Source organism: Neodiprion fabricii, chromosome 1, assembly GCF_021155785.1.
Source record: "Neodiprion fabricii isolate iyNeoFabr1 chromosome 1, iyNeoFabr1.1, whole genome shotgun sequence".
Classification (NCBI taxonomy): domain Eukaryota; kingdom Metazoa; phylum Arthropoda; class Insecta; order Hymenoptera; family Diprionidae; genus Neodiprion; species Neodiprion fabricii.
In genome coordinates, this window is record NC_060239.1 from 38977487 (window position 1) to 39000250 (window position 22764).

General features: G+C 38.8%; 3 protein-coding genes across 5 annotated transcripts in view; 2 read left to right on the forward strand and 1 right to left on the reverse strand.

Annotated features, from left to right (window-relative positions):
• The window catches only part of LOC124174503 (phospholipid phosphatase 1-like), a 35633-nt gene extending 18849 nt beyond the window's left edge, over positions 1 to 16784 (forward strand). Inside the window, exons 1-5 of one of the 2 annotated variants that reach the window (XM_046553718.1) lie at positions 13376 to 13731; positions 14794 to 14948; positions 15152 to 15378; positions 15544 to 15664; positions 15745 to 16784. In XM_046553718.1, the coding sequence (XP_046409674.1) occupies positions 13623 to 13731; positions 14794 to 14948; positions 15152 to 15378; positions 15544 to 15664; positions 15745 to 16113 (981 nt within the window). In that variant the 5' untranslated portion in view covers positions 13376 to 13622 and the 3' untranslated portion in view covers positions 16114 to 16784. Of the gene's footprint in view, positions 1 to 13375; positions 13732 to 14793; positions 14949 to 15151; positions 15379 to 15543; positions 15665 to 15744 lie in introns of those variants that run through there. The other variant, XM_046553716.1, reaches the window with a different exon arrangement.
• Positions 16785 to 16921: 137 nt separating this feature from the next.
• On the forward strand, positions 16922 to 18520 carry LOC124174506. The gene is made up of 3 exons (XM_046553725.1): positions 16922 to 17316; positions 17507 to 17721; positions 18182 to 18520. The coding sequence occupies exons 1-3, from the start codon at positions 17147 to 17149 to the stop codon at positions 18205 to 18207; spliced, it is 411 nt and encodes a 136-aa protein (XP_046409681.1). The 5' UTR covers positions 16922 to 17146; the 3' UTR covers positions 18208 to 18520.
• Positions 18521 to 18593: 73 nt separating this feature from the next.
• Positions 18594 to 22627, reverse strand: LOC124178833 (atypical kinase COQ8B, mitochondrial). 2 transcript variants are annotated; one of them, XM_046562574.1, is made up of 12 exons: positions 22482 to 22627; positions 22041 to 22234; positions 21171 to 21746; positions 20696 to 20915; positions 20449 to 20573; positions 20250 to 20334; positions 20068 to 20183; positions 19816 to 19978; positions 19506 to 19708; positions 19243 to 19395; positions 19055 to 19155; positions 18594 to 18855 (listed from the first exon to the last, which is right to left on the reverse strand). In XM_046562574.1, the coding sequence occupies exons 1-12, from the start codon at positions 22495 to 22497 to the stop codon at positions 18681 to 18683; spliced, it is 2127 nt and encodes a 708-aa protein (XP_046418530.1). In that variant the 5' UTR covers positions 22498 to 22627; the 3' UTR covers positions 18594 to 18680. The 2 variants fall into 2 exon arrangements, with proteins under 2 accessions (XP_046418530.1, XP_046418524.1); XM_046562568.1 differs by having other exon boundaries at positions 22041 to 22265; positions 22482 to 22601.
• Positions 22628 to 22764: the final 137 nt, after the last annotated feature.

Below are 22764 nucleotides of genomic sequence, written 5' to 3' on the forward strand. Positions count from 1 at the left end.
TTGATCATCAATTGGCTTGTGTTGTGGATAATAGTAATAATTAATGGGGGGAGGGGGATACAACAAAAAAACAAATCTTGCTGAAATATATTCTTATCGGTAAACTCTGTGTGAAGTAATCACGCGTAATAGTTTTTTTTTCCTCTCTTTTTTTCTTTTACACATAAGTCGTATAATAGCAATCTCGGCCCAATGCCACATATGATACAGTTCCCCGGGACCAGATGGCAGAATTGCCAAATATTTTGCGTTTTTTTTTTTCTCACTTCCTTCGCACGGTCAAGTTAGTACGTCCAAATAATTATCATTTAACGTCATACACTATGACACGCCGTCGAAGTGTGAAAGAACGAAATATCTAGCGATAAATATACGCGTTAAATTTTCGACGAATCCATTTGCAATAATATGTTATATATGTAACGTACATTACGTGCGGTATGAATATGTATGTGTACGGTATTCACATACACACACACACACACACACACACATCCGATTAAACATGGCTCTGTCGATAATACTGTGATATGACGCGACCATTTAACTTTAAGACTTCAAACACACAAGCTGTTTAATTTTACATCAACAGTAAATACTTGAAGAAAAAAACAAAAAAAATGTATTCTACATTCTGCAGACAAATCCGAATGTACGTCTATCAATCAATGAATTATCTATTTCGTTCGATGCAAATTACGTTTTAAGAGCAATCTCTTCTAAAGCCTATTATACCCTTGAATAATAACCCAAATGTCGGCAATGTGCAGTGCAGGATTCATCAAGGTGTATGAACCAGACGGTCACTGCAGTCCGACGAGATGCAGGCCTTCGTTTTAAACTGGTCCGCCCATTATGAACATTTCCATTCGAGACCCGCGACTGACGATCCCAAATTTTTACTCCGCAGTGTCTCTTGGATATATAATATTTCACCTCGTCGCTTTTGTAGCCTTCCAATTCACATGGTTTTGAGGATCTAGATGATCTGTTTTACTATTTGTGAGGTCTTACAGTACACTCAACAGAATTTTATCCCCTTGGCATGTCGAGGCGTACACATAAAATTGATGGAAATTTGAATATTACGTACTTGAGGATGCATAACGATAAATGATCAATATTATATGGCAGACTTTGAAATTATGTAATCGTTCTGACTTCGGTGAGTCAATAAAGAAAATTACGATATTAGGATAGAAAAAAAAAAAAAAACAACCACGGGTTGACAAACGAAACTCTTATATGATTGATAAGTTTATACTTTTATAGGTATAGCAATCAGTAAACGCGGATTTATTTAGACGCCAGTAAAAAATCAATGAAAAAGTTGCGCACATGTACAGAGAGAGAGAGATAGAGAGAGAGAGCGAGGCATCAATGCCTAATACCATTTATGGCGACATAACGATGACACTTGTATAAAAATTTTCAGATACATACGTGATCTACATGTGTCTGTATTGCCAATTATCGATATGATTCATGATAAATCGAACACTTATTTTGTTATCTATTTCGTGGTGGCGTCTGTCAGGTGTGTATATATACACAAATAACGACTTTTCTGGAAGACGTGCTCCATTTCAAGAACCATTCGAACTTGTTATTATACGAATTGAATGTACGCTGTTATCTCCATTATTTTTGCCAGACTCTTTTGAAGTATACACAGGTATAATATATTAATGTATTATTAATGCCGGCGGTATCAGTGCGAAAAGAATTTTCGTCTTATAATATACTGTATATAAAATTGCGTCACACGCGACGAGCATGTGCCAGCGACTTTTATCGCAGGTGGAATTCCATTAGCGCAAACATCTAAAACGCTGCCCGCACACGCGATGAATAAACAATTCAGGCGTCCGACGATAGTAGATCTTAAATGTTCATTATCGGAAGATTTGAAAGGGACGCGCGTATCATTTTCATACGCTAAAATTCGTGCTTAAACACAGAGTTCAATTACAGATAAAACATTTGCACATACAATCAGGGTACGTTTGTTGTACAGTTCTATTCATTGGCTAACTTGTTTTCGATTCGAAATAAAATGCGAGTTCGATTCTGTACGAATTATGTGACATTGTCTCACATTTTCGCACGTCGCGTCGGCTGCATCGCCGGTCATTGTAACATAATTCGTTTAGAATCGAACTCGCATTTTGTTTCGAAGCTGAAAACAAGTCAGCGGTAATGTCAAGACGTCAACGAATATTACTAAAGAGTTTTGAATGACGCTACATTGGGCAAGATACCGTAGGTATAGCAAATTGCAGATGCTCAAAACCCCGAGATGTAACCGATACATCTGAACTGCATCTTTGAACGGTAACGAGACTCAGTGGTTTTCGTATTACCCTCGTGTCTCTTTGTCTCCTCGGACCGAGCCCCTATCGTTCATTGTTTTCCTTCTTCGCGTCATTATCACGTTTCACAATACGTATACCTACGTATCTCTTATCCACCACCCCATAATACCGGATCGTTTAGAGTTTCAAACACCGTCTACTACGGCCTGATGCAAGACCCAATTCCTGACACCTCAAGGTACAGTTGAAGCGAACATTTGTCGGTGATTTGAAACTGCGGGTCGGTTAAGAATAAAGAGAAACAAGCAGGCACATGTACAATCCAGGTGTGGTCCATTTCTTGGCCAAGTTTCACAGGTTGAGACCCTCGCCTTTTCTCCCACAGCATCCATAGTCCTAGACTTGCAGCAGGTATGTAGCCGGCACCGTATCTCCGCCATGCCTACCTAGACCGACCCGCAGACTATGTGGCCGGATATTGGAATCGATTGTTGGTCGTTAAACGTCAAGAAGAATCGTCTAGTCATCCAGCAGCCCTTCGACCCGACAAACAACCATGAAAGCACTAGGAGGGCGGCAGAGAACCGAACTCCCTTGGACTGCTGCTGGTGCTGGCGATCAACTCCCTGCTTCTCCACGGTTTTTTATTTCAATTGGTTTCGTGTTGCCAGCTGAGAGAAGGGAAACCCTCATTATGATGCGTCAGTCCAGCCAGTCGCCGCGCCCTTGCCAACCACATTACAGAGTGCATGGGGGAAGAGAAGCTTGACCTGAGAGTTACGACCAGATCTTTTTCATGTCCTTATACTGCCTGAGGTACCAAGTTCTCGGTTAGTTAGATTCTACCTCCACGTGGACAGAGCAGCTTTAATTATCTCGGAGACCAGACCAGGAACTCTATGTCTATGTCGCCCACCTGATTTCGATTAATCAGTACCAGGTGTCTATAATTCACATTTTTTTAAGGCGTCGTGAAGAAAAACTGCATTCGACTATGAGCTTGTATCTGCAGAAGGTACCTACTATGTATATGCACTACAAGCTCTCTCTTTCTCTCTTACGTTGATCAATTGGAAACGGTTCAACGACCGGATCCAATGCTTCACCGTTCTTTGGGAACTGGGAATAAGCGAGGCGAGATATCTGCAACGACTCGCGATTCGCCACCCACACGACTACGTCCCACGTCTCGATTTCGCACCGGCTTTACTGATGCAAGTCAAACTGCTATTCGCAGCCACGTGAAGTGCACCGTAGCTTGGAAGCCGCAGGTTGAGATTTGAAATTAGGACTGATCGACTCTGGAAGAGTTCTAAAAAATTGCAGATGACGAATTGGTCTTCCCAGATAAAATTGTGCAGACTTCCTGATACGACCTGAAGCTATTCCAGGTATAGGTTGCGAGATGTTTACCCTGCACCTGCGGACCTCGAGACGTGAGTTTTGACGCACCGGGTCGAAAAGGGAAAATAAACACCCGAGATTGGGAACAAAATTTACATCGTGGTGGTGTTCAGCGGGCAATAATAATTCGTTCTTGGAGCAGCGGCGGAAACGAGCCGCTCCTTGGACTATAGCCTAGCCTAGAACGGAAATTGAGGGTGTTGCGAGACGACACCCTCGGCAATGAGCTGCCTCCTCGACGACTGGGCGTGGGCTGGGCGTCTTCCATTGCAGATGGGCAATTCTCGAGCATTTCGAAATGACTCGGTTCAAAGTTGACCTACCATTGGCCGGATTGTAACCTGCGTTCCAGAAATGATTCATAACATATACCTACGTAAATATTATAATGTTTTGTCTGGGACTGCTGTTCACACATGCTACTAGAAACAACAAACAATCATTTTAGTATGGGTGGGTTTGGGTTAAGACAATCACGAGAAATCTCTGTTTATTAATCGTTCCGACGTGTTATACCTTCGTTGGATATGTTCACGTCTATGAAAATAGACGCATAGACCCCGCAACGCGTAACCCCGAGTCATATTCTTTTATCATTTTTTTTTTTTTCTTCTAGACTTCGTCTGAAATGATTCAAGGACAAAACTTGAACTACGAACGTTGGGTTGATGCGTACACCGAGCACAATTAATCGCGTACTCGGGAAAAGTTGGGTCAACTCGTAATCAGAGCATCATTCATCCATCCCAGTGTTACGAGTCAGGTATAAATAGCTGGTCTTTGACTGGTTTATTTGTTTATTTTTTTTTTTTTACCAGCAATTTGTACCCTGCTTAACTACTGAAAATTTTTAATGGCCTCATGTCATGCAACTCGCCATATGCGGAGAAACTTTTGTGGACAGAAGTTCAAGGACAACTTTTTCATTTACCCTCCCCAAACTTTGCTTGTAATACGTATATATTTAATACGCGGTGAATCAAGATTTCGAACCGTTTACTTTGCCGAGGTAGGATATTTACACGATTTTCCACGCTACACAAGCACCGTAAGATTGAAATTTGTATACGCTTTCCCTTGAGTTAATGGAGATTTATCATCGGCATGCTCTTGAGGGTATTTTCTTCCATTTCGATAATAAATATCGGTAGACACCTGAGATTGTAACCGGATAACGCGACCGTATCCTGCTATAGAAGCATGCATACGTCTATGTAATGTAGATACTTAACTCGTTCCACCTTAACGTTAACCCACCAAATAACTTGGTTAACACTTAAAAACGTTACAGACATTTATTTATACCTATACAGGTATGCGTACCTATATTATTTTTCGTCTAGGCGACGAAGAAAAAAAAAAAAAAAAAACCTCGGGAATTACTACAATCAAATTTGATATCGACGTTTAAAGACCAATGATGACATGGTAAAGAAAAACTTTACTGGCGTCGCGCGTCGTAAAATAAAATATCATATGTGGTGTATTTAATCTTTTTACTGAATATACGTACATCGTACACAATAGTGCAGGCCAATCGTAAAGTTATTAAAATTATCTCTCCGCACATGGAGAATTCTAATCAATTACGTCTAAAGTTAATTTCATGTTACGATGATTTAAATGTTTTCTTTTTTTTTTCTCTTCTCTTTTTCCTTCTGGCAAACCCTCGGTGATAAATTTCCGCCTTTGTATCCATCCTATCTCTTGGGTGCGGGAGAAGACGTATCATTACAAGGTTGACGGAACATCCGTCGTCACTGCGGCAGGCCCAGTATACAACATTCTCTATATACTCTCGAAATGAGAATTCCACGGTAAAATAAAATGCCACACAAACAGCCTGGAGTAAGGTGTAATCCATTTTTTCCTTACCATAATAACGAAAGACAATGTAAGAGAGATCGCGAAGCGAGCTTTGAACCGCGGAACGTCTGTCTTTGACGTCGTTTTACAACCTTGCTTAGCATTCTCAATTATTGGTACGTAAAAACTCTCTTTTTCACACTGTTAAATAGCGTTGCAGCGAGGTAAATGGTTCACCTTTTATTCCACGGCAAGGATTCTTGTCATTGATTGGTTCGATGTTCGAATAATGCCACCACCCCGAGTCTTCGGGTATCCGGCTTTCCGATCCGTACCTTGGTACCTGCACTTCTTCTATACCAAGAGAATTTATCACACGGATTACTCACTTCGGGGTCGCTTCTAGTACGTGACCAGACTTGAGGAGGCTGCGCTTGTACGCATTATACTAGTTTTATTGTTCAAGAACCTGTTCTTTTTTAGACTTTGACCGTGGTAACGATCAGTGTTATTTTCTCCCTACAATCAAAGTTCGAGACTTCGCCTCTACGTCCTCAGCTTGAACTCTTTCCCTCGGTTCATCCGGTCACCAGTCTCCGCGTATGTGTAAGGCTCCCCGTAGTTCTTACCTCTCTATCGATTTTCCATAAATTATTTATCAACGCTGCTCCCGTGGAAAAAACCCTGTGATATACCTCGTCGTTTATCTGCCCTTGCGGGCCTACGTCGTGTAAGTAAATTGTCCCGATTTACCTGCACAGGAATGCATCGGGATTGATGCAGGGCTTGGAAATAGCGTCGTAAATGCATTCTTCGTACGGTGCACCCATGATAATCGAAATAGTTCGTGATCTAAGGATGAATAAAAAGGTGACTCCGAGACGAGTCTACAATTTCTATTAACGTCTCAGCAGCTATATCAGATCTTGCCCCAATGGAAAGCAATTTTAATAGACGGATTGTAAGCTTTGCATCTGCGTATAAACCAGCTGTTGTAATGGTATGCATACCGTGTTCGTATGTGCGTAGCCAGATACACAGATCGAATCGTCTCGAAGAAGAAGCGGAGAGTGTTATGGTACACCCATAATACCAGTTACGCATTCCTGCATTGTTTTCTGTGATGAAAGTTTCTAGATGCAGCGAGGCATATGTCAAGTTACAAACAGTAATTAACCGATTAAAATCTGGTCGTCGTCGTCGGTAACGTATGGGATTAAAACGAAGAAGTCGTTGCCCCGTAGATCCATGGGAAATTCTTCCGTACATCGATGCTGTAGGTATACCCATAAATTCTCGATTTCAAGCTTCGTGCAACAACAGCGATGTACATAAGTGACAACGAATTTAATCCTGAAGTAGGTGGCTGTGGGGAAAGGAAAGAAATTAGTGGCATGATTTTTAACCGGTACTGGAACGTCGATCTTCTGCATACTTCATATATGATTTTGTGGTAAATCATACGCGTACGTTGTAGGTACGTACATTATACACTTTTCACGGGAAATGAAAGGACTAATAGCCAACCCCTGGAGACTTTTACGGTGCGATTATCTCAGGAACGGCTCCTAAAGTTGTGTGACAAATTTTACGCATACCATTCTCTGCTTTCGGGTCATTTCTATTTACAACATACACATACGACAGGTGGATTCTGTATGCATGTATGCGTAATCAGCTTGCCGCACTTAGCCGTGCGATAGGCACACATATATCACAAATATCTAGGCATATATGTATGGTGAAAACAAGGTGGTCGTTAAGTAGGCTTACTGGATTTTATAGTCGCCCCTCAGTCATTAGAGTGTAATTGTCTGCCGCAGAGCCTCATTTCTCCTTAGCATCTGGTGCATTCGCCTAATTATACCTGAGTTTATGGAACGACTGCCCACCTCTATGGTTTTGGGCCGCGTTGGGCTCGGCAGGAATTTAAAAATGAATTATTCGATATACGCGCGATTATGAGAGTCCGGTACTTATACATGTTATACTGCGTATACGATGGGTTACGAGAAATCCTCGAGAGATTTCCTCGAGTAGGAAACTAAAATTGGATAAATGCACCATGGATATTATAGGTACAGTGAACTCAGATTTGCATCGATCATTGAGTTACACTTTATAGGAACCATCGCACATGTGCAATATTGTATAAACCGGTCGCTATATACTCTCTTGCTTGAGATCTCTTCAAGTGTGTTAACATTGGCCAGACCAGCTTCTGTATGTCTGTCTGAAAGAGCTCCAGCTGGCTCTTCGAGAATCTGAAGCACGTGGAGGGTGATTACGTTTTATTTACGTGTAAGTTATACCCCTGAGGGTGTGGAGTGCGGTTCTCTTCGCCTCGTACGTCCAGGGTCTTTGAACTCTGTAACAAAGTTTTCGACTAGCGGTGAGTTGTTGATAACTAGCGCCCATCTTGGAGAATAATCACTTTATAATTGTCGATTCTAGTCTTGCAGTTTGATGACCGGATGATATATCGGAGAATACATATCGGGAACCTTGTTGTTCACCTTGACATAAAAAACAATAAAATGATAAAAAGTTAGCTCAAGCATGAAATGAAGTGAAGTTGCCGCGCCGCGTCAATGTAGATAATTGTCAATACTGCTATATTAATTGTATATTTTTTTATCTGTGTGCAGTTGCATTGGGCTCACTGAATGAACTGAATCCGGGCAGTGTAGGCATTGTCGCACCATTAATGTCGGTAGCCATTCGATGCTCCGGTTTGACCCAGAATGTCGTTGTTCACTCTCTCTGTTACAACCTTCCATTTATCCATAATCATATGACATACGTGTAGGGGGTACAAGGTGTGACAGGTAAGAACTGCACGAGGCATCCTATTCTTAATGTATAATCATGCGTCTGTAGTTAATTTTATTTTATTACATAGTTCCTCTGATTCTCACAGTTGAAATAACCATTTTCAATACATCGAAACTATCGCAACAAACCATGCCGATGTAAAGTCAGTCTCGACTTGTAAATTTCTCCGTGAACAGATTTAGGGACCTTGTAAACAACGCAAAGACCGCGAAAACGGCACACGACGAATGGCACATGTCACTGATTCACATGCCATATGCTCCAGGGTATTTTTAGAGATTTAGAGAGTAGGGAGGATATCAGGTTGTTTTACCACCCTAAAGAAACCGCTGAACACCCTCGTCACCCTTCCTTCTTTCCTTCCTTCCTCGCTCACTCACTTACCATTGGTTTGTAAACACACAGCGTCGCGTATACGCAAACGTCAAGTTTCGTTTCCCTTGTCCGATGGTCACTTGGCTGTGGTACATGGATTTATGCAGCTGAGTTAGAGAGGAGATACGTACATCTGCTCGCTCGGTTATAACCGGGTTGACCCCATGCCCGACCTTGAACTGAACACCGAAGAATTCATCCTCGCCTTAGCTATATTATGCCGCTGCTGGAGAAACGAAGATTAAAAGTTTAACAATCTCCACCCCCTGCCGAGCAAGAGAAGAAGAGAGAAAGAGGTTTTTTGCTGGATCTTTTAAATTACTACGCCGGCTCATTTCGCGGTTCTAATTATAGATGTTTTTTTTTGCGCCGCGTTTCGCCCCCAAGAAATATTCTTTTACCCAATTCCTTTTTGGGTGGTTCATTTTTCTTGCAGTAATCGTTTCACCAACCAAATTCAGTTTCTTTCGTTTGTTTTTGTCGTAAAAAAAGGCACGTTGGTCTGACAAACATCAGTGCAATAGACTGATTAATTGGGAAGCACGTGGTCTTTACACAATTCTCAGTGACGTATATTATGTTAATCTTTCCTATAATTAATTATAGGATCAAGCGAAAAAGAGACGGTACGTCGATTAATTGGAAATTGGTATTAAAATATATATAAATATATACAAGCAAAACACCGCGGTATCTTTGATTTTCTCAACCCTGCCACCAGACCTACGAGTAGGTAATTGTTCGAGATGAAAAATAAACACCGTAAATGGATTTCATTGAATTTTTCACCCCATTTCAATGAGCATTCTTTGCTTATGAAATGTGCGCATGTACCTATTGTTGGTAATCCGAGTGCACGTGGATATTGAGAGAATAAGGTCGAGGGAGAGCAATAGCGGCGGTTATAACAAGATTCTTAAGAATTTTATTCAACCGTTAGTGTGCGCGTCACTTCAAGTACTACCTGCACCCTTTTAACCCCATGTAATCCTATACCACTGAAGCAGCAGCCATCAACGAGGCCCTGCAACTCTGAATTCAATTGACCCTGTCAAAAGCAGCTAACTTGATAATGCTCCGCGCGACAAACGCTCGCAGTCTGCCTCTGCTTGTGGTAAGAGTAAGAATTGTCTCTCCTTTTCTCTATGCACTATCATTTTTGCCAACCACTTTTGTCGATAACATAATGAAAACGTGCGCGGTGTAATTCTGTCGCAATTTTTAGGGATAATACACTTTTATTCTTTTTGTGTATATACCTATTGACACTCTCGGAATAGGAATTGTTGCTAACATTCAAATCTATTTGAACGTTCCGCGTGTTACACTTTTTTTTTATAGAAGTGAAACGAAGGAATCATGTAAGAGTTCTTGTATATCCTGCGAAGGGATGAGAAACTTCGAGGAGTCAGGCTTCCCAGAAATCAGTCATACTTTGTTAGAGACAAATTGCGGAAATGGTAAATCATGGTGAATGATCGTTCCGGGCGAGACAATGGTTAATTCGCAGCCACTTGTATAATATTTTTACGTATAATTGTACCGTCACTTGTATTAACACTCCTTGGAATCCTTTATAAGACATTCAACGTTCGTCGGAATGGGTATAATTGCAACAACATTTCATATCGCTGATTGGGGGTGGTTTTTTAATCTACTTATACGCACATCAAGCTGTTGATCATATCAAAATTTAGTGAAGCGTCGAATGTGTAAATAAACAAACTCTGCCGCACATGTGCCAAACCTTATAACTGTCCCTGAACCGTGTGAATGAACTTCGTCATATTACACCTTGAAGTTTAAGGTTTAAGGCTGTAATTAAGGCGTCGGTTGTTGGCATGATTCAGACTGGCTCGAGCCACATGGCGACAATGTGTTTACTCGCCTCCGTGCAGCCGAAACTCATCCAAAACCGGGAGAGTACGGCTTGAGGATGAACTCGTAGGTATAATGTAACAGTCCACGATGACGGTGTTTATACAGCCAAATTTGTATACCACTAATTACCTAATAATTACTCCCGGTGGGTTTAATTATTTTTGTTTCAAACGCCAGGCCTACGTTTTCTTTATTGCGGGATTGTCACTTTGCAATGCGTCATCTGGTGGAAAAAAATCAAACTAATGCAACCGTACAGACTGACTGCTGACCGTCGACCGTGTTTTTCACGTGTGGATGGTAGCACATGTATATTACTGATTATGTTTAAACAATTTATGTGACATGAGTAATTTGAAACCCCGAGAATTACGATTTACCTCCATTAAAATTAAAAACTTAGGTTATGTGGTGATAAAATGGCGCAGCAACCAGGCTCTGACGTCATGAGGATATTTTCCGATCGCTCTTCGCATAGCTGCGGGAATTCGCAAAGTATTTTACCTCTTCGGGTCGAGCTACCGGCGATGTATCGATGCAACGTGTATTGCATATACCGTGCATGAAGAGAGGAACGATCTTCGCGGGCTCGCAATCAGCTGACTATGACATACTTATATGCGTATACGTGATGCATGTGTGAAACGACCGAGAGTAATAACGAGAGTTAATAAGTCATGCACTAACCGCAAGTTTATTAATGACTGACATCCGCTAAATCTAATTGTGTTGCTCCCGATTAAACCTTTTTAGTCTCTCGACAGGTCTTCTTACTAGTAATATTTTCACCGCAATTCGAGTATGGCAGCTGTTATTTCAAGGTGTAATTTGAATTTTTTCTTTGTTTGTTAGTCAAACGTGTCACTCAATCCGCAGAAAAAGAACGACTGTACCGAAATACCTCCATATGTCGAATCAGCTGTATGGTACATACATGTACACTTTTTATACATATATGTATACCTGTAGTACAACTTGCGAAAGCTTTGAATAGATTTGCTTTTCCACGTTCGTTGGGAATTCGACGGTCTCGGCTGTTAGAATGAAATATCAGAGCTTATATAAAACTCCAGGTAATGGGTAAAGTCAAAATTCCGTACACAATAGAGCACACTTACGTCAGAAAAATGTACGTGGAAAAAAGCAAGAAACTAAATGGTTCCAGATTCTTTACATATAAGTCACACTAATTTCACACTTATGTAAATCACTTTACATCTATGACGATGAAGGTGTTAATTAATTTGTGTAACACATGTTACCGTATAACATCGTATGATCAAGAATGCGTTGCGGCGGAGGAAAAAAGCAGTCAAAACACGACAAAAAAAAAGTAGGAAATAAAAATTAGAAAAACCCGGGTGTTTTGCTGCCGTAGAATATCAACACCGTGCCACGCGTATACCTTGAATGCTTATCTAATAACTCCGGCTGCTACCGAAACCACAAAAACGACATCTGATATCTTTATTGCCTGAGATAAAAACGACTCCAGTGTATGGTCATGAAACCAGTCTCTGCGGTTACGCGTAAAAAAATTTTTAGAACTTGGCGATTTAATGCCAAACCACCAAACCACTAGGAATGAAACCATGTAATTCGATCATCGAGTCTATTTTTACATAATCGTTGCAGTCTTAAGAGCAGGTAACAATTTCTTTTCAATTTCTTTTCTTTACTATCGGCTGCATCGAAAGAATTTTTTGTTTCCTTGCTTTATATAATTACTGGCCAACGGAGTTCATAAGAGAACCTTGCAGCTTTCGCCGTACAATCTTTGTTAGTAATTTGTAAATGATGACACAAAAAAATTTCAAAATTCTCAAACTTGTCCAAAGATAAAAATCGTTACCATGATTCTTCTTCCGTCATTGAAGTCTCAATACAAAGCATATAAAAAAATTCTTTGTCATATCTCGACATGTAGTTTGACAGTTTCTGTTGAACCTTGCGAAGGGTTACGTTTCGATACTCCCCATTATATGCCTTGGAATTAGTTTCGAGTTTTTTTTTCCGCACTATGTGCTCTGTGACATAAGAACGTATCTTTGTCAGCTGCAGGGACATTTGTTGTTTTTCACCGGCTTCGTCTATACTAAAAAAGATGTAAAATAGCCTGGCGTCCAGCAGCAATGGCATGACATTGACTCGCCTTGTTAATTGTTATCCTTACACTATTGTGTACGGATACGGTGTTAATAGTAAAATATTTGGCGGTTTTGATCTGGCATTTTTGCATTATAATATAGAGTAAATAAAATACGCTGCTGTTATACTCAATTCGGCGAATTCAATTCGGTCGCTAATTGAAAATAATCGCTTTGAAGAGGACAGGTTGAGTGCACATACACCCGTGAGTTTAATTATCGAGCACCCAGCTGACCAAAAAAGTATGCGCAAAAAAAAAAAACGCGGGAGAGCTGCTGCCGTTGAATGAAGATGTAATAGCATGTAAATCGAAAGTGTTAAACAGAGGCGGTGAGTGCAGTCTCTGTGAGCAAAAAGTCAGTCCAAATAAAACGGAATATATCCAGCGGAGCAGCATTCAGTGATGTTCAATTCAATGTTATCTTTGTTTATAATTTAAGTACGTTTATATGCGCCAGGTTTGAAAGTCGCAGATGTTGACCCGCGCCGCAAATGCCAGGTTGAATGATCGGTCCGTCGATCCATTGCGCATGCGCCATGCCTCCTGACCATGCGCGAGTGGAGTGGGAAGGACCGATTCTAGGACTTTCACAACAGTTGTCAGTGTTGTCACCAGCTGGTCTTACTAGCGACCTCTTATGATCACTGTTCGTCGTGCAAAGTGTTCGCAGATTTCGTTCTTATCTTCGAAATTACACATATTTGAGACAATTTTCACCATCGTTGTAATAATAGATCGTGCAACAGGCACGCCCGTCTCGAATTGAATAAATATCTGCAACAGAATTGAGCGGCATTGACGCTACCGCGCCTATAATTACATTATCCGTGTACCCATTTACACCTAATATAGATAGCATGAAAAAGACTGACGAACTTAACGGACACACAACGGAAGTCAGAAATAGTATCGCCCGGCAAAAATTTCTATTCTACAATATACGGAGACGGCATCGATACGGCGCGCGTGAGTGCAAATTATTGCTAATTACAATGTATGACAATAAACTATTGCTGAACTATATGCTGAAAATTGTGATTTAGTTCACAAAAAATTGTTACGTTTATTAATTAGTTTCAAGTGACTAACCGAGGTTAGGGTGTATTCCGAAATATACTCGCGGTACTGCACCCAATAAATTTATTATAAGCGGGAACGTAGGAAGAAAAAATAACCTACAATTAAGTACAAACCCAAATTGATGAACCATCAATTATTGAAAAATGTTAACTGAACGTTACCTAACAATAGGAAAAGAATCGAGACGGAACGATTAGCAGAATTATGAATCCCATTTCTTTAAGTTTCCGAATTAAACATGAGTTATTCCAATGAGACACTGTTCGTTTTAATCTGTTTATCCGTTTCTATTTGATTTTATCCGTTCTTTCCTATTCATATTTGCGACAATGCCACCTATAATAGCTTGTTCGTTTCAATTATTTATGTAGAATAAGGGATGGCAATTATCAATCCGATTCAATTCTTTCTATCCGAATTAATTCTTTTCAAAGAATACGAAACATCCGTTTGGATAAAGAAATCGGAATAGATCGTATAGAAATTCTCAATCCGTTTCTATTCTTTTCCGATTGTTGGGTATGAAATGCCTGTGGAAGACTACTTGAAACAGAAAAATTTAATTACGAAACTTACAGGAAATGAATGATTTCATTTCTTATCTATTCCTGCAACATGATGACGTCATAACGGAACAAAAGATTTCCAACTATTTTACTATGACGACACATGGAAAGATGAAACACGCGCGATTATTCAACTGCATAAGAATATATGAATTGCAGAATCATAGTTGTGAAATAAAATGATTATCTACTTTGAAAAGTTTTTCTCGAAATTACTTTATAAAATTTATCAGACCATCCCTAATATGTTGAAATATCTAAGACCACTCTATAATTTGCTGCTCTCGAAGCAAGCACCACAAAAGTATCGGATTACATTGGATTTTTCTTTTACCTTACGCATTTCTTCACTAATTTTGTCAATATTTTCATATTGTTACAGTGTTCGTCTTCATCGGTGTCGTTGAATTTGGAATTTTCCCCCAACAGCAGATTGGTTTTTACTGCAATGATCCAGGGCTCTCTTTTAAATTCACTGGGGATACTATCTCTTACTCCGTTCTTCTGGGAGGCAGTGTTATTTTTCCATTGATAGTGGTAAGTTTTGCTGATCCCCTTATCGAGACTTGCTTAATTAGCAGTTGCACGAAAGCCTCATCAAAGCTTTCACAGGTTTATCATTTCACATCAATTATAGATAATGTGACATGTAGAAAGCCATGTGAAATTATAAATTGACAATAATCATATGCGCGCAATAAACTTTGGGTCCTGTTACTTGAAATATTTTCTTTTATTAGATGTGGTTAGCCGAATGGTCCTGCTATAAACCAGACAGCTATAAGAGCTTGAGGCCAGGATGCGTTGGAACCAGAGGAAAACAGATATGGACGTGGTATGGACATTACGCAACAGCATGTGTCACCATAACATGCGTACTTCAGTTAGTCAAAACTCTTGTCGGTGCACCAAGGCCCCACTTCTTTGATACGTGTAAACCACGCGAAATGTACAATTGCACAGAAACGTAAGTCCTTCTTCAAAGCTTTTATAAATACACCGATGGTCGAATGTGCTTTGGATACAATTTAATGGCTGCTTGACAATTGTCTCACATTTTAGTTCTTCAATACCTTATAATAAATAATCAAGATTTCATATGAAAAAATTAATTGAGTGGTTTTTTCTACAGGTATGTTCAATATTACACATGCACTAATACAGAAACCAGTACCTGGGTTGTATCCGATGCAAGCAAATCTTTTCCGTCTGGACACTCAATTCTGTCTACGTATACCTCGGTTTACATAATTGTGAGTTTGGATTTGTTCTATCTCTTGATTCTTTCGAAACTGTGATGTGTTGGAAATAATTTTCGATATTTTTCTTACAGTGTTACCTCCAAAAACGTCTTCCCAATCGAGCGTTAACCACTCTGTTCAAACCCTGGATGCAGTGCTTGGTTCTTTGCTGGGGCATCGTCTGCTGTATGACTAGATTAAGCGATCACAGACATCACTGGTGGGATGTCCTTGCTGGAATTATTATGGGACTTGCTGCTGGTTATTATTGCGTCAAAGTGAATTGCAAGGAATTTGTTCTTAAAGACGATAGCTCTGATTGGGCTCGTGGTGAGTCTGTTGAAAATGGGCACCATAGTTATGACAATAGACGGCATCAGAGCGTTAGAAAACTATTAAGTAACACCAGCGTAGAAAATCGAGAAATGGGTGACGTCGTCACACCCAGCTGGAAAGAATGAATTGACTTTCTCTCGATAAAATTGAGAGATAGTTGTGATTACCGAAATTATTGTTATCGTTGTTAAATGTGTGTAAATGGTTGAATGCGTGTATTTAGTAAACTATACGGCCTATACCCTCACTTTAATATTTTATGATGAGAAATAAAGGAACAGTTGTGTGTCTGCTCGTTGTAAAGCCCGCCTAAATTTTATAGAATGTACACTTCATTCTTGTGAATATTTTTACTTTTCCGTACATATGTGTATAAGTTTGGACAGGTATATGTGGGCCAATTACGTGCGATAGAATATTGATTTGAAATAACTCACTTGGTTTTCATTACCGGACCTCGAATCATCCAAGTCGAATTGAGTAAAATAACTCATACGTATCCGCAAGAAATCAATTGTTATTCTGTACTAGTTAAAAAAATGCATCACACAGGTCGAATAATTTGTATATACTTGTAAAGATTAATGTTACGAAATAATTTATATTAGAATGTAATGTTATTTAAATAATAAATATTTTGGTGACCAGTATTTTAATACTTAGGACAGTGGTGTACCACCTCATGATATCGTGTTATATAGTCCAAAAAATATGACTATAGGTTTTATTGAATTGTACATATCATACGGTATATATACCTATATATATACACATATCAAATATATAATTGAAGTAACACGTATGACTATTTTTTTGCGTGCGGGTCAAGTACGTAATAGGACGACGCTCACACTTGTTATTATATTCTACTTATTCTAGGGAGCTTAAAACTTGAATGATATGTAATGTTCCGATAAAAATTTGACTTTATCCAAGTTCAATATGAAGTTTGACGTTTATAATGAAATGTCAAATCACAAATTATCACTATAAACAGTCTCATTGTGCCTCTTCTGCTTCTTCATTCTTTTTATTATCGTTCGTGTTACAGTTGGGAATTTACAGCTTTACACTGTCCTTATCTAAACTCAATTGCATCCTGTGATGCTTTTCCAAAATATGCTCCAAATACTTATCTGAGTTGAGAATAATGCAAACATGACTACCAGTGAGCCCAAACTTGCAGAGGCAGATGGAACTCATTTGAATTCCTGCGGGCCTAAGGACACTTTATGTCAACTATGTGGCTTACCTCAAATCGGAAGCAATCAAGTCCGACCAAATGGTTTGCGAGGATGCAAATGCAACGAGTTGTCACCACATTACAAGTATCAACTCACATTATTTCTCAAGCACTAAGGCTATAAACGATATATTCTGAAATTTTTTCGTCACAACACTTTGATACTCGTTGGCATCATGTGATTTGTAGTAATGAAAAAATCCATTATCTGTATTTCTTATTCGTGTCCTGCATCCAGTGGCTGATCATTTGTAAACTTTTGAATACTTATATAGAGTGCCAGATCCACCCAGATCTGTCCAACCTTCTATACTTCACCCCGATTCGCTGAAGGCAAACTTAGATGCCTATGTGATAGGATCCTGTCAGCCACAGCTTTCAAAAATAAACAGTAGTGGGACACCATCCTCCCTTAAGATGGATATGTGCTCTCAGAAGGAAACAGTTCCAAAGGAAGTAACTTTCGAACCACCACAAGGAATGGATGCCGGTTTGTTGTTATAATAGTTGTTATGTAGTGGTTTGAAGTACATTTATCGTCACCTCAATTGCGATGAATAAGAATACATAATGAAAAATATCGTAGGACAATATCCAAGATCTCTTTTCTACCAATATTACCCAAATCAGAACAAGAGCTATACCTTTCATGTACTCCCTCTACCTTTTTTGGAAAGACTAAATTACAATCAAATCTCTACCCTGTCCATTGACAATGAAGATATAAAACAGGAATGGAAAGAATTTGTATACAACTTACCAAACAAAAAATATTCCTCTGTACTCTATCCAGATGAAAAGTAAGTAATTTCAGATTTGGCTAAATTCTGGATATATTTCTTACAGCTACAGTTACAATTCTGACTAGACTGTATTCATATTTCACAAGACGGAATCTTCAATCGCATTTCATCAAGTCGAAATCAATTTTAATAACATTATATATACAGATTCTGGCGATGGAAAACATTTTTAAGATACAAACCTGATGAAACTGGGAACGATTTTCGATACAAGATGCAAACGGGGCCGAAGTACGACAACAAAGGACGTTTACCAATTACAGGAGAGGAGTTGGACACATACCGAAATTTTCAAAAAATAAAGTTTAAATCAACAACCAATGTGAAGCATACGTTGAAAAAGGGTAGCGGAAAACAGCAAAAATTGACACCTACAAACTGATTTACACAACTGAGTCTTACACAAATTCATATCTCCATCGATTTGAAAAAATAGAAGTTGGAGCAAAGTGATAAAATGTTGTGCAAATACGTAATCACAAACTCACTTTTAAGGTGTTACTCGATTTCTACTGATTGACTTCTTAAAAGAAAAAATAATTAATACTCTTGCTCTAAATAGCGTTAAATAAAATAATTTATTGTTCACATTATATTACATAGAATATTTCACGCTGTTGAAAACTTATTTAACAAATCATTTGAGCTAATCAAACTGATAATTTCTATATACCTCTTGGAACAAATCACGGCAGTTGATTTTTACGTTAAGTTTTGCACATAACAAAAATACTCCTGATAATTTTCGGTGCAGGCTATATATTTCCTCGGGCGGTGGACATAGTCTATGATTGAGTATTGTAGGTATCAAAGTTTGAATTCTGTAATACAAAGATTGACAATTAAAGTGAGTGTACTTATGTTAGTCCAGAACTACTGCAATTCAATCGATTGTAATCAATCCTAATCATTGTTATCAACAAAACAGGCATCTGTTGAACTATCGTTCTATTGAGAAATTCATCATTACACACACAGTATATGTTAATGTGAGTAGTATGTTTTAGGGTTTCAGCTTACCTTTTTGTAACATCTTGGCCACCAAAGTCAAAATACTCGTGTTTTTCGTCAAAAACTTGACCCAAAATCATGACTGCGTCTACATGAGCATCATCCATCACCTAAAATTGATAATCAAATGTAGGTTCGATTTAACAGTTTAGAAAGAAATCATGTTCAATTAATCAAATCAGTGAACTAATCTGTACCTTGGACTCATATCCAGTTAGAAATCCCATTTGACGGGACAACTGTAGAACCTTTTCCCGATCACCTTCGCTTGCGCCTTTAATTATTTCAATATACTGGTCCATGAACCGTTTATCATAGGCTCTGCACGCACCAAAATCTAATAATGTAAGCTAAAACAACAGGTGGCTTTGTTCAGTGATAGAAACATTAAATGTACCTACTTGATCTAAATCAAATTTTTTCTAATTAGCTAAAATTAAGATGTACAAAATTTGCATACCTGCCTAGTCTCGGGATTGTAGAAGAAGTTTGCCCAGTTTGGATCTGTTTGCATGTAGCGAAAGTCAAATAATTCCAGTAAGCAAAGGCGCATCACCATCTTGCATATATGTTCTCTAGTTTCGGAGTCCATTTCTGCGCATTTGTCGACTGGTATACCATCAATTAATTCCGATGTGAAAATTTGTTTGGTGCTGAATTCGTCTGTGAACGTAATTTCATTGTAGACCAAGAAGACTGTATTATAAGTAACCTGTTTGTATTTCCAACCACATCAAAATCTTATGGTCCTTTAGATCAGCAAGTATTACCAATAACTTTTGGCACATAGTAATCTGAATATGGAGATATTAGATCTCTGTATTTTCTTGTGCATTCAGCTTCCCTGACATAGTCTACTTCCCAAGCGAGCTCTCTTTTAGCCACCTCGACTACATTATCAATAAACATCCCTTCCGGAAATATATTCCATATCTGAAACGAAAAAACAGCACCCCATTAGTGGTCAAATGGTTGTTTACTTGGCTCAATTAAGCCATTCTTAGAATTCGCAATCTTTTCACCTTCAGTACGCTGACCAAATTGTCGATATCGCTTTGAATTCCCTCAGCTACGCCTGGATACTGTATTTTCATAGCTACTGGAGTTCCATCCAGTAATACGGCATTGTGTACCTGGCCTGAAAAATTTCTTGAATTAATTTTTTTCACATAAAAGCAAGTTGAATCGCGTCTTATTGCATTACCAATAGATGCAGCTGCAAAGGGTTTATCCTCAAAGCTGGATAGTTTACTTCTCCAGTCAGAGCCGAGTTCATTGCTCAATACTTTCTGAAATACAGAGTATTTTGTGTTATCTCACATATAATATAACAGCTATAATGGTCCAAACTCTTGTGCATGGAGCAGTCTTATTATATGTATATTTTACAAAAAACAGTATACCTCCACTTGCCATGTTGGCATGAAGTCTGCGCTCTGCCTCACTCTTTCAAAAGCTTTCTGTAATTCAGGACTTATAATGCTGTTATCCTGGATACTTAATATCTGGCCAATTTTTAGTCCAGCACCTAAAAATGTAAATGACAGTTAACGTTTCGAACAGATTTACAGTATCTCTATGCAAATGCTAGTTCTTTAGCCACAATAGTGTAACAATAGTATTCATTGCAATGAGGTAAAAGTTTTTTACCTCTAACTTTGCACAATGTAGAAACGATTCGTTCTGTGTTGGCTTTTGTGAGGAACATGCTGTCCAAAGACTGTGAGACACTTTGGTTTTTGAATCCCAAAGTGCGTCGCGTATACTCAGCCATTGTTCCAATTCCAAGCCCTAAGCCCAGAGTTCCAAAACTAACCACGCGCTGAAATCTTGTAGATGGCACTTTTCGTTGACGTGCATTCGCTGAAAGCTGTTCAAACACGAATTAAATTGCCCGATTGCATATTCAACTTGTAAATTCCCCGAGTGTTTCCATTTTCAGTAATTGTTTCAAAGGATATTGCCTGATAAAATTGGGTCGAGCTTAACAGTATTTCTTTTGCTATCTATATATTTATATATCCATTACTATCTATATAATTGTTGTACTTTTCTTCTAATCTGATAATGACAAGTGATAACGCTAGTTAATGCATTCAACGTTTTTGAATAAAACTAAACTTACAGATTGTCTAGGCCTCACAGAAGGCATCGCCTTATGAACTCGGACGGTTGAATCATTTTTCTTGCTTTCAGTACTTTCTTTGCTATCATTGCTGTTAATAATTTCTTTATTTAATGTACTTCCTTTACTATCCGTAATTGGGTCGAGTATTGTATTTCCTTCTGGCTTCTGCCGTCTGATTCTTTCTTCATGTTCTAATTCAAGTTTTCTTAGTAATTTTTTGTCTTTATTAGACAGCTCTATTTTTGGTATATCTTCTCCCAATGTGGCAATAGTTTCAATTTTTTCTTTTACACTTGCAAATTTCTTGGGTGACACTGGAGTTTTTATCTCATCACGAGTCTCAGTCTCTCCTCTACTGGATGCGGATTTCTGAAAACCCGGAACACCCTCGTTATCATCGTTAGGCACAGAGTCTGCATTCTGACTTGAAGTACTTTTACTATGGTCTTTCTGCTGAAGTGCGTCACAATACCCTGTAGCGCTACTCGTTCTAAATGCCACATATCGCGTTATACCTGTGCCAAGCACAGACACACGTTCTAAGGTCTCTTTCACACCGGCAGCCACATTATTCTAGAATAAAATAGATGTAATCGTACCTGCGGCTATTTACATACGATTCTAAGTGAAATGATGATACACAGTACTTTTATATTCATACAGGATAGTACGTCAAAATTTGAACCATTTCTTTATTTCAGTTCATTAATCATATGCAATGGCTCGAAGAGCTATGAGTAAAGAAGGACGAAAATATTTCTTGGTTATTTCTATAATTGATCAGAAACTGTATTAGCTTAAAAGTATATTAATATACCTAAGAAAAAATGAGCATAACTAAATCTGATATATTCTTTTGGAACTTACAGGAACCTTACTTGGATCAATATTTTCCAGTTGTTTCCCCACCGCTTTGAGATTGTCTTCAGCTAAATTTCTGAGGCTGGAATGAGTTACCGCCTGTTTTATACTATCTCCTTGGATTTTTAATACTGCATTAGCTACGGCTTGCGCTCCGCGTACTACGCCTAAGAAGTCTGTGGTCCATGGTCGTGACATTGCTGTTAAATGAACATTGTAATCAGCTTGGATCTAGATTTAAAAAAAACAACTTTGAGCTCCATAAAAGATAATTGATTGTTACAATGAAACTGAAATATTACAAACGTGATAAAATGCTGCTTCAACAGCTACAAGATATGACTTGAGAATAATTTCTTGAGGTTACTTTTAGCTCGGGAACTCCGAGAAATCACATTGAAATTCAAAATAAATAATATTTTAACGTGACAAATATACAATGCTCACCATAAATAACGTGCATACAATAACGCGTCAGTGGATCAGCCGCCAAATCGAGTCGCAATGTTTACTACCGTATTTTTCTGGTTGTTGCACTTGCACCACATTGGGTAATATGTATTGAAAATAACCAAAGTTCGTGCTCATGCCCGTGGCATTGAGTCTGTAACATAGACTTTACGATGTTACGTAAGCAAGGTTATGTGTGTGGATCTACGATTTACGTGAAGTTGGACAAGGGTAGTTTATCAGCAATTCGTGGAACCTCGTCATACATCAATTTTTATAA